Source organism: Podarcis liolepis, assembly GCF_965112155.1.
Source record: "Podarcis liolepis genome assembly, chromosome: 10".
Taxonomy (NCBI): Eukaryota; Metazoa; Chordata; class Lepidosauria; order Squamata; family Lacertidae; genus Podarcis; species Podarcis liolepis.
Genome location: NC_139562.1, coordinates 24,427,943 through 24,441,716, shown reverse-complemented (window position 1 = coordinate 24,441,716; position 13,774 = coordinate 24,427,943). Strand labels below are relative to the sequence as shown.

Below are 13,774 nucleotides of genomic sequence, written 5' to 3'. Positions count from 1 at the left end.
ACCCTTCATCATAAAATCTCAAGATGGCTCGCAGAATAACCACAAAATTTTAACAACCCAATAACCTGTGGATTTAATTGAATGTTACTAAATGTTGTTAGGGAAGCCCCAAAACAATTTTTGTAGCTCGTTTCTGTACATGTCTACTTGGAATTAATTCCAGTGTGTTCAGTGGGACTTATGAGTGAGGACTGCTTTATATCCTTAGACTGCAATCCTGTACATGCTTAACTTGGAGTTAGTGCACTTACCTTGGAGTAATGCCACTGAAGTTGATGGGGTTTATATCTGCATAAGATGTATGGGATTGCCCAGTGAATCTTTGAGCAAACCTCAAAGGGCTTATCACTTTTACCTTTTGCCCCATGCTTTCTAGGCACAATACTGTGCTTTAAAGTTTCAGGTTCTAGTGATATTATTATTATTATTAGCCCTGGCACTTTCCCTTCGAAAACCCACTCTTTAATGCTGAATTGGAACAAACAAATCCAACTTGTCCACGAATTGCTTTTTGCTCCGTTTCATTGACAAAGACCGGGTTTCTGCAGGGAAAGTGCCAGGGCAAAAATATACCCACCCATGCTCAGAGACTTTCTAGGACCTGTGCCTAGAAACACAGCTCAAAGGAAAATCTGGATGAGCCCAAAGAAACACATAATGGATACAGACCAGCAAATTAGTTGTGACTACGGCCACATTTATGCCCTACATTTAAATGACCACGATACCACTTTGAACAGTCATGGCTTCCCGCAAAGAATTCTGGGAGTTGTAGTTTGCTAAGAGTTGTTAGGGGACTCTGGTGGAGCAATTTTCAGAATGGCTTGAGATCCTGTCCCTCATCGCAGGGAAATCTGGGAATTGTAGCTATGGGAAGGGGAAAGCTGTTCTGCCGACAACTTTCAGCATCCTTCGCAACCTCCTCCTTGTGTGGCCTTGTGGCTTTTAGAACAGCAATAGTCACTCCTTTAATCTCTCTATTTCCACAGCTTCAGCCATCTGCCTCTTTCTGGCGCCCTGCAGTCATTCATTCTGCTCCTCAGCGAATCCAGGGACTCTCACATAAGAAGGGTCAAAAAGAGTTTCATTCTGCCCTCTACTTTGGCCTCCTTGGTGGTGGGTGCTGAAGCTTTACTCTGGCACCGGACCCTAAGTGGTGGAGATGCTGTAATATTTCTGGCTGCGGCTCTTAAGATGCGATACAACCGAGTGTGATGCTCCATAGCCCTTTGCAGTAAAGACAAACACACCTCCGATGTAAAGTCTTAATCTCAAAGATGACCCAAGGAAGGTTCCTTGCTGAGAGCAGGCTGTGACTTTTTGAGCCTGGTCTCAATCATAATAAATCTTGCTGGGAGTAATTTTAACTTTTTCCTATTGCTGGAGCCCTCTAATGATTTGCGAGCACCTAATTAAATAGCAAACACAAAGCATTGTCTGTGTGTGATCAGACCTTTAGAGAACTAAAACAACTTGACCTCGGGGAGCAGCCTAGTTAAATGCATTATTTGCATGGAGACCAGCTCAATTAGGAGAACATCTTTCCTGAGCTGCAGGATTTGAATGCACTTCTGACCTTTTCAACTTATTGTGTTGGTATCTGGTCAAACAATTTAAGTTCATCTGTAGTGTCCACTGCTAAGAACTCAGAGAAAGGCACATAGAGCAGTGCTCACGGCAAGCGATGGTGGGGAGCCACTTCAGAGGTCTGTGTCAGTAATGCACAAAGGTCTGCTCTTGAATCTATTTAAGGTTAAAGTACCCCAAAAAACAGCATTTATCATGGCTATTCTTGGAGGTGACTGTTTTCTATAATGACCATAGCAGTGTTTTCAACACAGACCAAGCAGTTTTTTTTAACAAAGAAAGAAAGAAAAGAATTTGTGCTTCTGGCATACGGTGAGGATACCGGTCCATTTAATTGCTTACAATAGTCACTTGATAGAAAGAAGAAGTCGCTCAGGTGGCCAGCTAGGCATTACTGAAAAAGAGGATTTGCATCACAACAAGGAGAGAATGGGCATAAAAGTTGCATATGGTAATTTAGGCAAACGTATCCTCCAACATTTCTGAAAATGAAAATAAGGATGTCCTATCCATACCCAGTCCATCGTTTCGAATCATAGAGTTGGAAGGGTCATCTAGTCCAACCCCCTGCAATGCAGGAATATCAGCTAAAGCATCCATGACAAATGGCCATCCAACCACTGTTTTAAAACTTCCAAGGAAGGAGAGTCCACCACCTCTCGTGGGAGTCTGTTCCACTGTTGAACAGCTCTTACTGTCAGAAAGCATTCCTAAATGTTTAGTCGGAATCTTCCTTCTTGCAACTTGAAGCCAGTCCTACCCTCCAGAGCAGGAGAAAACAAGCATGCTCCCTCCTCCATGTGACAGCCCTTAAGATATTTAAAGATGACTATCATATCTCCACTCAGTCTCCTCTTCTTATTCAAGCTAAGCATACCCAGCTCCTTCAACCATTCCTCATAAGGCTTAGGTTCCAAACCTTTGATCATCTTAGTTGCCCTCCTCTGCACACATTCCAGCTTGTCAACAACCTTCTTAAATTGCAGTGCCTAGAATTGGACACGGTATTCCAGGTGTGGTATCTGACCAAGGCAGAATAGAGTGGTACTATTACTTCCCTTGATGAAAATAGGATTCAAATTTAGAAAATATGATGCATATTGCCATAGTGGGGAAGACACCAGGGGACTTGTGTGCCTGCTCAGTCTTCGTAAACATAGTGTGATTTCTTTTTTTTATTTATTGTGCTGTTAACTACCCAGTGATCTCAGCCACTTTCTAGGCCATCAGCCAAAATTGTGCTTCATTTTTCATTATGTTACCGTCTTTGTTCCAGGAGAAGGGGATAAACCTGATCCACATTGAATCCAGACCCTCCCGGCTGAACAAAGATGAGTACGAATTTTTCATCAATCTGGAAAGCAAGAACATCCCAGCTCTTGAGGGAATCATTCATACACTGAGAGACGACATTGGAGCAAATGTCCACGAGCTTTCACGTGAAAAGAGGAAGGATGCCGGTAAGGAGATATTGTTCAGAATAAGAACATTCCTTCCCTATAGCAAAAAGGTTAACTGCCAGCCCTACTGTATACCTGAAAGAGCATCTCTGCCCCAATTTGGCCGGGGAGGGTGGGATATAAATAAAATTATTATTGTTGTTGTTGTTGTTGTTCAACCTGGACACTGAGGTCCAACTCCAAGGGCTTTCTGGCAGTTCCCTCACTGTGAGAAGTGAAGCTACAAGGAACCAGGCAGAGGGCCTTCTCAGTGGTAGCACCCCCCTGTGGAACACCCTCCCATCAGATGTCAAGGAGATGAGTAACTATAAAACCTTTAGAAGACATCTGAAGGCTTTGATTGAACCATTTAAAGACACTATGACTAGAATTTTAGTGACTGGAGTGGTTCCGGCTTCCTGGAAAGACACATTTATTACCCTGATTCCTAAACAAAACTGTGATTTAACAAAGATATCTCTAAATTTATCTGGCAGGGGGGAAAACCACGAATTAAACATAAAATCTTGATAGATGTAAAAGAAAGAGGAGGCTTTGCCCTGCCAGACCTAGAATTGTATTATGAGGCAGCATATCTGTGTTGGTAAAGGGAATGGATCATATTGGAAAATGCAGATATTTTAGATTTGGAATGCCATGATATAAAATTTGGCTGGCATGCATGTCTTTGGTATGGGAAAGCTAAATGTGTAATGTTTTAAATATATATATTTATTCTTACTGATCCTTCTAGACTTTTTGGGACTAGCACTGATTAACTACAGAGACTAGATATTGTGGGATTGTTAGATAGCATACAGCAGGGATAGGGAACATCTGTGATGCGTTAGATTTTTTTGGACTATGACATTTATCAGCCCCAGGCAGCATGGACAATAGTTAGGGTTGATGGAAGTTGTATTCTAACAACCTGGGTAGCAATGCAGGTTCCTCGTCCCTGGTTTACATGTAGCTGGAGCAGCTATATCTCCTTTAACCCAGATGGTAGGAGGGATGCTTGAGGAGTTTGACTTCTGTGAATTCCACTGTAGACTGATGTGATCCATACCTCCTGGATTAATTTGTTGATTAGAACATAATTATCCTTTGTACATTTCTACATTTTTGTGATACAGTTATTGGCTAATAATAATAATGATAATACTCAAAGTTTGGATTCAGCTCCCTTTGACCATCAAGGCAATGGCTGTTGAACTTGCATAAGGGAAATAATATTAGTTGTGCAATATGAAATCCAACACATCGGTTGTGCCAACAGTTGTGCAACCAGTTGTTGCTCAACAGAAAGTATTGGGGCTACAGCAATCTGTTGGGCCACTAGCAGCAAGAAGCATGTTAGTCTCCTGCCATTCTGCAAGAGCAAGTCCTTTTGCAACTAGCACATTGCCAAGGGTCTTTAACTTAGTGTGGCATTGTATTCCTCCCTCAAGGTATTAAATCTGAATATAAAATATGTTTGTACATTGAGTTATAACTATGTGATTTAAATACAGTGGTACCTCTGGTTACATACTTAATTCATTCCGGAGGTCCGTTCTTAACCTGAAGCACCACTTTAGCTAATGGGGCCTCCCACTGCTACCGCCCACCACCGCGCAATTTCTGTTCTCATCCTGAAGCAAAGTTCTTAACCCGAGGTACTATTTCTGGGTTAGCTGAGTCTGTAACCTGAAGCATATGTACAATGTATATTGTAACAAACCACATATTTAATGACGTACTTAGGTATGTTCTTAATGTGGATTGTTTAAAAGAATTGCTTAATTGTGGGGAAACAGATCAGAACAGACTTATGAATGAACCTGTGAAGTTTGCACGGGTCGGGAACAAGCTGATTCATCTATACCTAGTCAGTGGCAAATATTTCCCCACAATCACTGTGCCAAATGGTTCAGATATGTGCCATATTCACAAAGACATAACCTAAGGGCCCAAATCAGACCAGAGGTCCATGTAGGCAAAATTCCTGTTCCCAAGAGTAGGCACTCAGAGAAGCCCACAATCAGAGCATGAGTCCCATCACGCCACCTGTTTGCATTCAGAATTTGTCACTTATGGATTCCTTATTCATTATATAGAAATAAATAGGCACACAGGAGTAAGACAGTCACCTGGAGGTAGCTTTTCTATGACCATGAGTGACCACCTGCAGACCCTTCTCTATGTCTCATACACATGTACACGTATCCAAAACTTAATGCCCTCCTGGCTTCTCAAGCAGCAGATGTGATCTTAATAGGATTTCAGTTAAGGTTGGCTTAAAATGCTTTAGGTCTGCTGCCTCGTCTTCCTTCCCGGGAGCAACATGAAAGGGTAGTAATATCTTCCTGGAATAAATCCTTATAATCTCCTTACCCTTCCCTTTGTGTCCTGTCCATGACATTGCATTGAGAAAAAGGAAAATATTTGGAGCCCTCCATTCAGGAAAGGGGCAAAATGTTATGGCTTGGCAGGGAATCACAGTCACTTAAAAGTGAAGGTTTAATTACTTTGGGGACTGTGTGGGTCTGTGGGGGGAGGGGAGGTCATCTTGCTTCATCTTTCTTAATTATAATTTGGAGCAAAAAAGAGAGAGAAGAGGGTTCTACTTCTCTGTCATTTATAGCATCTTATGGCATGCTCCCTTAAACATAAGACCCATTGAAGCTGTTGGGTCTTAGTTTCGAGTTGACGCAGTTAGGATTGGGGTTTACAGAAAGCTGATTTACACAGCCATCTTGTAGATTGCAAAGTTATCATAAGCAGCCAACCTTCCCATAAAGCAATGCAGAGGAAGGTGCTTTGAGCAGCAGCTTTCAAACAGGACGTCACCCCTGTCTCCAATCTGTGTGCCATTTTAAAAACTGAGCTCCTCCAGTCTAGAGAGAAAAGCTTTCTCCAGACTAGCCATGAGCTGTACTCAAGATTTGTTATCAGCCAACTAAGCCACGGTGCCATTTGCTCACAAGCCTTTTTAATATGGGCAAAAAGTTCAGACCCCCCTAGTAGCCTTGAATAAAAGAATTAAATATGATTCTGTTTCAGTGGGAGTTGGGAGGTAAAGACAATGCTTTGCTGTCCGGAGACAAGCGAGAGGCTTAGAGTCTGTAGAAGCCTTGTTTGTCAGGACCCTGGGGCTGAGCTGAGCAGTTGGCTATGTTTTAAAAGGCTCCAACCTGGGCCTAGGACCGACAATAAATTTTAAAGCCCTGTCTCTGACCCCTCCCCAGAACCTCTGAAGCCCTCCGGTTTTGTTGCCCCCTCATATAAATAGCTGATTAGCATCCTATTAAGCATCTGACCCCATGTTAAATTGGTCACCACTTGGGTGTTCACCGCAGGACCATAAAACTCTGCTGTTTCTCCTGCAGACAAATCAATATTTATTACTGATCAGCCTGCATTTGCTCTGCAGAGCTTCACAGAGGGTCAGTGTTGCAACAGCTTGCTCTGGCCATTCATTAATGGCAGCAGGAAGAGACAACATGTCTGGCTAACTGGGGCTGGAGGAGAGAGCCCAAAAGAACATCTCAGCAAGCGGATAATGTGATTTTCTATTTTTAAAAAGGATCTCTTGGAATGCTGTTGTTGTTTGCTCTTTGTGGCCAATGGTTCCGGCGTAAGCTGGGCAGTTGAGCCCAAATTAGCCCTTGTCACAATTTATTTGCCCAAAGTCCCATCTAGTCCTGGGTGGGGAAACAAGTGCCCTCCAGATGTGGTGGGACTCCAACTCCCATCATCCCTTTGGTCATGCTGACTGAGGCTAATGGGAACTGCAATCCAGCAACATTTGGAGGACATGAGAATAGCGAAGGCTTTTCAAGCACAGGCTTAGTTTGCAATCCTGTACCTTCTTACCTGACTGTAATCCCCCATTTAATTTTAAGCAGACCGGGGTTGAAGATCCTGTAGCCCTTAAGACATTGTTGGACAAAATCAATGGCCATCCACTGAGCCTCTTGGGCTTGCCGATCAGAAGGTCGGCGGTTCAAATCCCCACGACAGGGCGAGCTCCTGTTGCTCTGTCCCAGCTCCTGCCAACCTAGCAGTTCAAAAGCACACCAGTGCAAGTAGATATATAGGTATCACTGCGGCGGGAAGGTAAACGGCGTTTCTGTGCCTGCTGGCTTCCATCACGGTGTCCCATTGCACCAGAAGCAGTTTAGTCATGCCGGCCACATGACCTGGAAAGCTGTCTGCGGACAAACTCCAGCTCCCTCGGCCTGAAAGCGAGATGAGTGCTGCAACCCCATAGTCACCTTTGACTGGATTTAACTATCCAGGGGTCCTTTTCCTTTTACCTTACTGTGACTGCAGTATTACTACATCCAATAAAGAGAGGTCTCCTAGCTCAAGGGCAGAGCACATGCATTGCATGCAGAATGTCTCGAGCAGATCCAGTCCTTAGCATCTCTGCTTTATCAAGAGCCCATTCGCAGAGTCTCTTGGAGAGTCTGCTGTCCGTCAGACACTTCTGGGCAGGACAAACCAACGGTTATATGCCTCAGCCCTGACAGACGCACATAAAAGAGCCCCAGAAGTTCATTCTTTCGAAGTGGATAGCTCAGCTGGTTAGAGCGTGGTGCTGATGATGCCAAGGTTGCAGGTTCGATCCCTGTATTTGGCAGCTGCATATCTCTGCATTGCAGGGGGTTGGACTAGAGATGACCCTCAGGGTCTACAATTCTGTGGTTCTAGGAATGTAGTCCCTGAAACTGTGGGGATCCCTCTTCGCATTCAGCCTCCATGTGCTAAAATGTGCGCAATGTGGCTAAAAGTGGCTTCCACACAAGGCACCTATTTACCGGTATTTCAAACCTTAGTCTTCCAGCTTCCTTCCATCGCTGAAATGTGTTCTGTGAGGTTCACAGATGGCCTCCCATCCAGTCACTGCCCAGACCCAGACCTGTCTTATCAGGTGTCTGTCTCGTGCTTTCAGACCATACCGTGGGATGTACCTCTGAGCAGTGCATATTGGCCGGCTGGTTAGCAACACAGTCACACTCCTCCGCAATGCTGTTATTAACAGCAGGAGAGAAAGTTTGCTCTTTTTAAATTTCCCATAAATCTCCTTGCACAGGTGGAAATTTGAGTTGCTTGTGCTTATTATGTTAGAGGTATCCACCCGTTGCATTTAAGGGGTGTACAATCTGTGTGCCTGTGTATGCCAAACCAACAAATAATTGGCTCTTTAATGCAAACACTTGTATGCGTGTAAAGCCAGCTTGCGCCTGTGTTCCTTGTAGTGTGCAGACAAGCTTATTGTTAAAGGTCTTTAAGAGATACCTACAACTCCCTAAAGTAAACAGAACTCTTAAGTAAGAGAAAGTGTGTGTGACTGAGGCAGCAATATTTTGCTTCTGCTGCCCTCTAGTGGTACAATTCATAATATTTCTTAGCTTTTAGGGGGAACACATTTCAATATCCTTGGTTTATTGCTGTATGAACTGTCATATTTTAATAGACAGAGACTATGTAAGAGGCAGAAATTCAGTGCACAAAGCTTTTCTTATATGCCATGTAAACGCCAAAATGTCATCCTAGGCAGCTTTCGTCAACCTGGTGCCCTCCATATATTTTTGGCTACAAGTATCAGTCACAGTCAGCACAGCTGTAAGTTAGACTGTTACATCAGAAACAAAAAAAGTAGCCTTGTGATTCCGTAAACACTAACTGATTCCTTGTGCCATCAGGAAATATGCTAGTTCTTAAATGCCATAAGACTTAGTATTGTCAATGCTTTGAATGCGAGCATTATTATTTCCTAGCATTAACATTAAATAAGGGCTAACACTTTGCTGATTTATATTTGGCGAAGACCGTAGCTCAGTGACAGAAAGTCACTGAAGGGAGCCAGCAACAAGAAGCTAAAGACTATTCATGTTTTCTTTCCCGCTGTCTAGTTCCATGGTTCCCGAGAACGATTAAAGAACTGGATAGATTTGCCAATCAAATTCTCAGCTACGGAGCAGAACTGGATGCCGACCACCCCGTAAGGCAAAATAAAAAAGTCTTTCTGTTTACATACTTTTTTAAAAATGATATTTCTAGTCCTCATGAGCACAGAGAACAACTTGAAAACATATTTGGTGTGCTCCAGACTGATACCTTTAAGGCTTTAAAATCAAGGTACCCTTTTCTCCACCTTCCTGCCTTTGCTTAGCATTCAGCCTAATGGAGAATTCTGAAGAACTTGAAAGCTCCTTCACTGTTTTGTGACATTTTTTCTTGGCCTAATAGTAGGGTAATGCCGAGACCATATAACACCGGTCTTGAAAGACCTACATTGGCTCCCAGTATGTTTCCGAGCACAATTCAAAGTGTTGGTGCTGACCTTTAAAGCCCTAAACGGCCTTGGTCCAGTATATCTGAAGGAGCGTCTCCACCCCCATCGTTCTACCCGGACACTGAGGTCCAGCATCGAGGGCCTTCTGGCGGTTCCCTCACTGCGAGAGGCCAAGTTACAGGGAACCAGGCAGAGGGCCTTCTCAGTAGTGGCGCCCGCCCTGTGGAACGCCCTCCTATCAGATGTCAAAGCGATAAACAACTACCTGACATTCAGAAGACATCTGAAGGCAGCCCTGTTCAGGGAAGTTTTTAATATGTGACATTTTAGTGTATTTTTCATCTTTGTTGGAAGCCGCCCAGAGTGGCTGGGGAAACCCAGCCAGATGGGCGGGGTACAAATAATAAATTATTATTATTATTATTACTACTATGGACTCTGGATCTTTTTTTCTTGGATACTGTTGGGGTTTTGTTGTTGATGATGATTACAGCTCTATTCAAAAACCCCATAGAGCTTCTACCAGCCAGTGCAGACAACAGTGAATTAGATGCACCAATGGTATGATTTGGTATAAGGCAACTTCCTATGTTCCTAAAAACTTGGGACAAATATTTTCAGGATGAACCCATGATGCATTATAGGAAATTATTCAGGGTTTTGTAATGTGTGGGTAATGTGTAGGAGCCATAAAAATACATGCCCTTACCCCCCCCCTTGTAGTCTGAAATGGTGCAGTCCCAAATTAGTACAGTTTATAAAACAAAAACGTGGAGCCACTCCAAAGGCTATAATTTATTCTAAGCCTATGGATGTGGCTCTCTGGCAGGTAATTTTTTTTTTTAATGAATGAAACACACAACCCCAAAGCAAGTAAACAACTTGCCTTATCCTTTCAGGCTAATAGCACCTTGTTCTGATGTCGGGAGACGAAGCGCAGCAGCCAGGATTTACTGCTATTAATTCAATGAATGCAGGATACTTGCAAATAAATTACACGCAGTGCAGCAAATTTTTTTTAATATAAAATAAAATTGCAGCTATTACATTAATTGGGGCAGTGTGATTTGTCTTTCACTAGATGTAGTTTAATCTGAAATGAGCTATGTATTCTGTACAGTCACTTGGCACACAAATATTTGGCAGAGTCCTAAAAAAAAGCAGGGTGAATGGAGACTCAATTGCTCTGAATGATTGAATCAAAGAGTCCTCTCAGAGCTTCTGTCAGGATGAAATGATGGCGCAGTGGTTGAAAGCAGGACAAAATCATCAGCCAAACAAAACCTCAGTGCACTGACATGAAAGCTGTATCCTGCATGCATGAGCTAGTATTAATTAGATAATGAGACTTTCCTTCTGGATTTTTTGGGGGGTGGGGAACCAAGCTGCAATTAGGTAATTTAGGATGTGAAGAAGCAAGTGAATCTGGAAACATCACATTGTCTTCGGTGACTGCAGTGCAGAAAACCCTCAGGCTTGTGGGCCAAAGCTCTTCCTCTTCCTCTTCCTCACTGGCCACCTGTAACTTCCCCAATGCTATAGGCTGTGTTACAGTCAACAAAGCCTTGTGAAGTATCACTGCCATTATTCTACATACATTTAGGGTTTAGCACAATGGGCACCATTTATATTTCTTGTATATTATTTCCCTCCAACCTCATTGCCAACATTTCTTCCTTTCTCCCTCACTCACTCCATGTGGACCTGTCAGTTTAGGATAATCTTCACACATTTGATGAAATAGATTCTAGTCCACAAAAAGTTATGCTTTTATTCACACAAGACGCATTTTGTTGCTTCTGCACTTCTTGTTAAAACTGCATTTCTGTTTCGACACTCACAAACCAGTGCTTTTTATTATTCTCTCCCCCCCATCAGGGTTTCAAAGATCCTGTTTATCGGGCCAGAAGAAAGGAATTTGCAGATATAGCTTACAACTACAGACAGTAAGTGTGCAAAAGACAACAAGGGACAAAATGTATCCTAAAAGTCAATATATTATCTGTGATGAAATGGTGTGTGGGGTTGGGGAGTGTGCTCATTCTTTGGATAATGCTGAAATATGTCTGGGGCACTGAGGATTTAAATATACATAGCATCGTGAGGCTGGATTGCCTCTACTTAACCAGTGCTGTCAATGGGTCTCCATCCTGACAATGCCACAGTCCCTTTGCAGATATATTGCAGGATCTGGTCATATATAGAAGAAAGCCCTTCTGACTCAGCTAGGAATGGTGAATGTGAGTGTTGCATAGTCCTTGCTGGTTCTTCTCCAATTCTCATGGGACGATTACAAAAGTTATACTGGGGCTTGGGTGCGAATGAGGGGGGACAGGCATCCGACCCTGTCCTCAAGGTAAGCTTAAAGGCTGAGGACCAGGAAGGAAGGGGAAGAAGATGGAGAGGAAATGGCTGTGTAGAGAGTGGGTTACTCCAAACCTGGTACATTTAGCCTGGAGAAGAGGAGACTGAGAGGAGATATGGTAGCCATCTTAAAATATCTAAAGGGCTGTCACATGGAGGATGGGGGCAGGCTTGTTTCCTCCTGCTCTGGAGGGCAGGGCCCAAGCCAATGGCTTCAAGTTGCAAGAAAGGAGATCCCAAATAAATGTCAGCAAGAACATTCTGACAGTAAGAGTTGTTTGACAGTGGAATGGACTCCCTCAGCAAAGGTTGGGTGGCCATCTATCATGGATGCTTTAGTTGGGATTCCTGCATTGCAGGGGGTCAGACTAGGTGACCATTGGGCTCCCTTCCAACATTTCTACATTTCTATGATTCTGTGAACACCAAAGTGTGGCTTGATGCTACATAGATGAGCCCTGTGTTCATGCATGTTCCCTCCCTCCTCCCCTCATATATATATATACAGTGGACACTCGGGTTAAGAACTTAATTCGTTCCAGAGGTCCGTTCTTAACCTGAAACTGTTCTTAACCTGAAGCACCACTTTAGCTAATGGGGCCTCCCACTGTCGCCGTGCCGCCAGAGCACGATTTGTGTTCTCATCCTGAAGCAAAGTTCTTAATTCGAGGCACTATTTCTGGGTTAGCGGAGTCTGTAACCTGAAGCGTATGTAACCTGAAGCGTATGTAACCCGAGGTACTACTGTATTTTAAACATTTCCCAACTCACTTCCAAATGAACAACAAATAAGCATAGTTAGCCATCTGTTCGGTGGGTGCACAGGCAGAGATTCACACTAATGTTCAAGTGTGTTTCATAACTATATGCTAACTTTAGTGTACTTTGTGAACTATCCAAAGAAGGATCACGATGGATAAATGACTCTGTTTAACCTGTACCATCACTTGCTGGCTGTCTTTGAGTAGAAAGGCAACTTATTTTCCATGGGTAGCATATACAAGAGGTTGAATGCCACCCACTTGAACACACAGAATCATCGAATGGCAGAGTTGGAAGGGACCTTGAGGATCATCTAGTCCAACCCTGCAGTGCAGGATTATGCAGCTGCCCCATACAGGGATCAAACCTGCAATGTTCTAGGGGGGATGGTTTGCTGCTAAATTAAAAGCGAGATGGGGAAATCGGAGCACTGCCAAGTGGACTCAGGGCTCAATCACAGCACCAAATCTGAACTGTCTGACAGTCCAGATGAAATTGGCCAGGAACCTTTTCACCAAACCAATTCTTTCCCCCAAAGTGTTTATTTTCCCTTGCTGGCTTTCCTTTCCTCTCTGTGCTTAAATCCTCCTTTGACTGCATTTATCCTAAAATTGCAGCTTACCGGAAATCAATTGGATTCAGATGAGGACCAAGCTCTGGCCTCGCAAAGCTTTGTTATTTAATGGCACTCGCAGCATCAGAGGCAACTACAAAGCCCCAAGCGCCAAATGAAGCAGTGCCTCTTATGCTCCTGCCATTAAACAGGGGAGAGACGGGGAATGCGCACAATGTACATTAAAGTAGAAGCTGTAAACAGCATTGGAATAATTCATCACTCGTGGTCTTGATCTCATCCTCTGTGACTGTCATTCCTGGCCCAGCTGCATTGTGAATTTTTTAATGGCTTGCTTCCCCTCCACTGTTTTGTATGGGATGGGCTGAAGAGACAATATTCATCTAGAACTGATTTTACGCAACACCTCTCTAAAGGGTCCTTGCCAACCTCTGTCCTGCTTCCACCATCCCTTCCCATTGCCCCTTTACCCTTCTCTGCTGTTCATGAGAGGCATAGGCACTCCTGTCCTGGTTTGCAGGTTTCCTTAGGGTAGGATTCTCTTCGTAAAGATGGCCGCCAACCATCTTTCTCATCAGAGGTGGAAGCCAGCAGGCACACTGGATCTGCCCCATCACTTGGCTGCTCCCAAGAGCAGGACTCCAGTATCACACCGAAGAAGTCGGCCAAGGCAGGTAAATGCCAGGGCCCAGTGACCTACCTGTGTGAGTCTGTTGCTAATTCCAAGCCCCTTGAGAGTGGCAGATGGATGTGAGTTCCTCA

At 43.7% G+C, this 13,774-nt stretch overlaps 1 protein-coding gene across 2 annotated transcripts in view; it reads left to right on the top strand.

The window, feature by feature from the left end:
* The window catches only part of PAH (phenylalanine hydroxylase), a 41,355-nt gene that overhangs the window by 13,093 nt on the left and 14,488 nt on the right, over window positions 1-13,774 (top strand). For both annotated transcript variants that reach the window (XM_083462062.1, XM_083462061.1), the window contains exons 3-5: window positions 2,864-3,047; window positions 8,930-9,018; window positions 11,191-11,258. In XM_083462062.1, coding sequence (XP_083318188.1) covers window positions 2,864-3,047; window positions 8,930-9,018; window positions 11,191-11,258 — 341 coding nt within the window. The remainder of the gene's footprint in view (window positions 1-2,863; window positions 3,048-8,929; window positions 9,019-11,190; window positions 11,259-13,774) is intronic.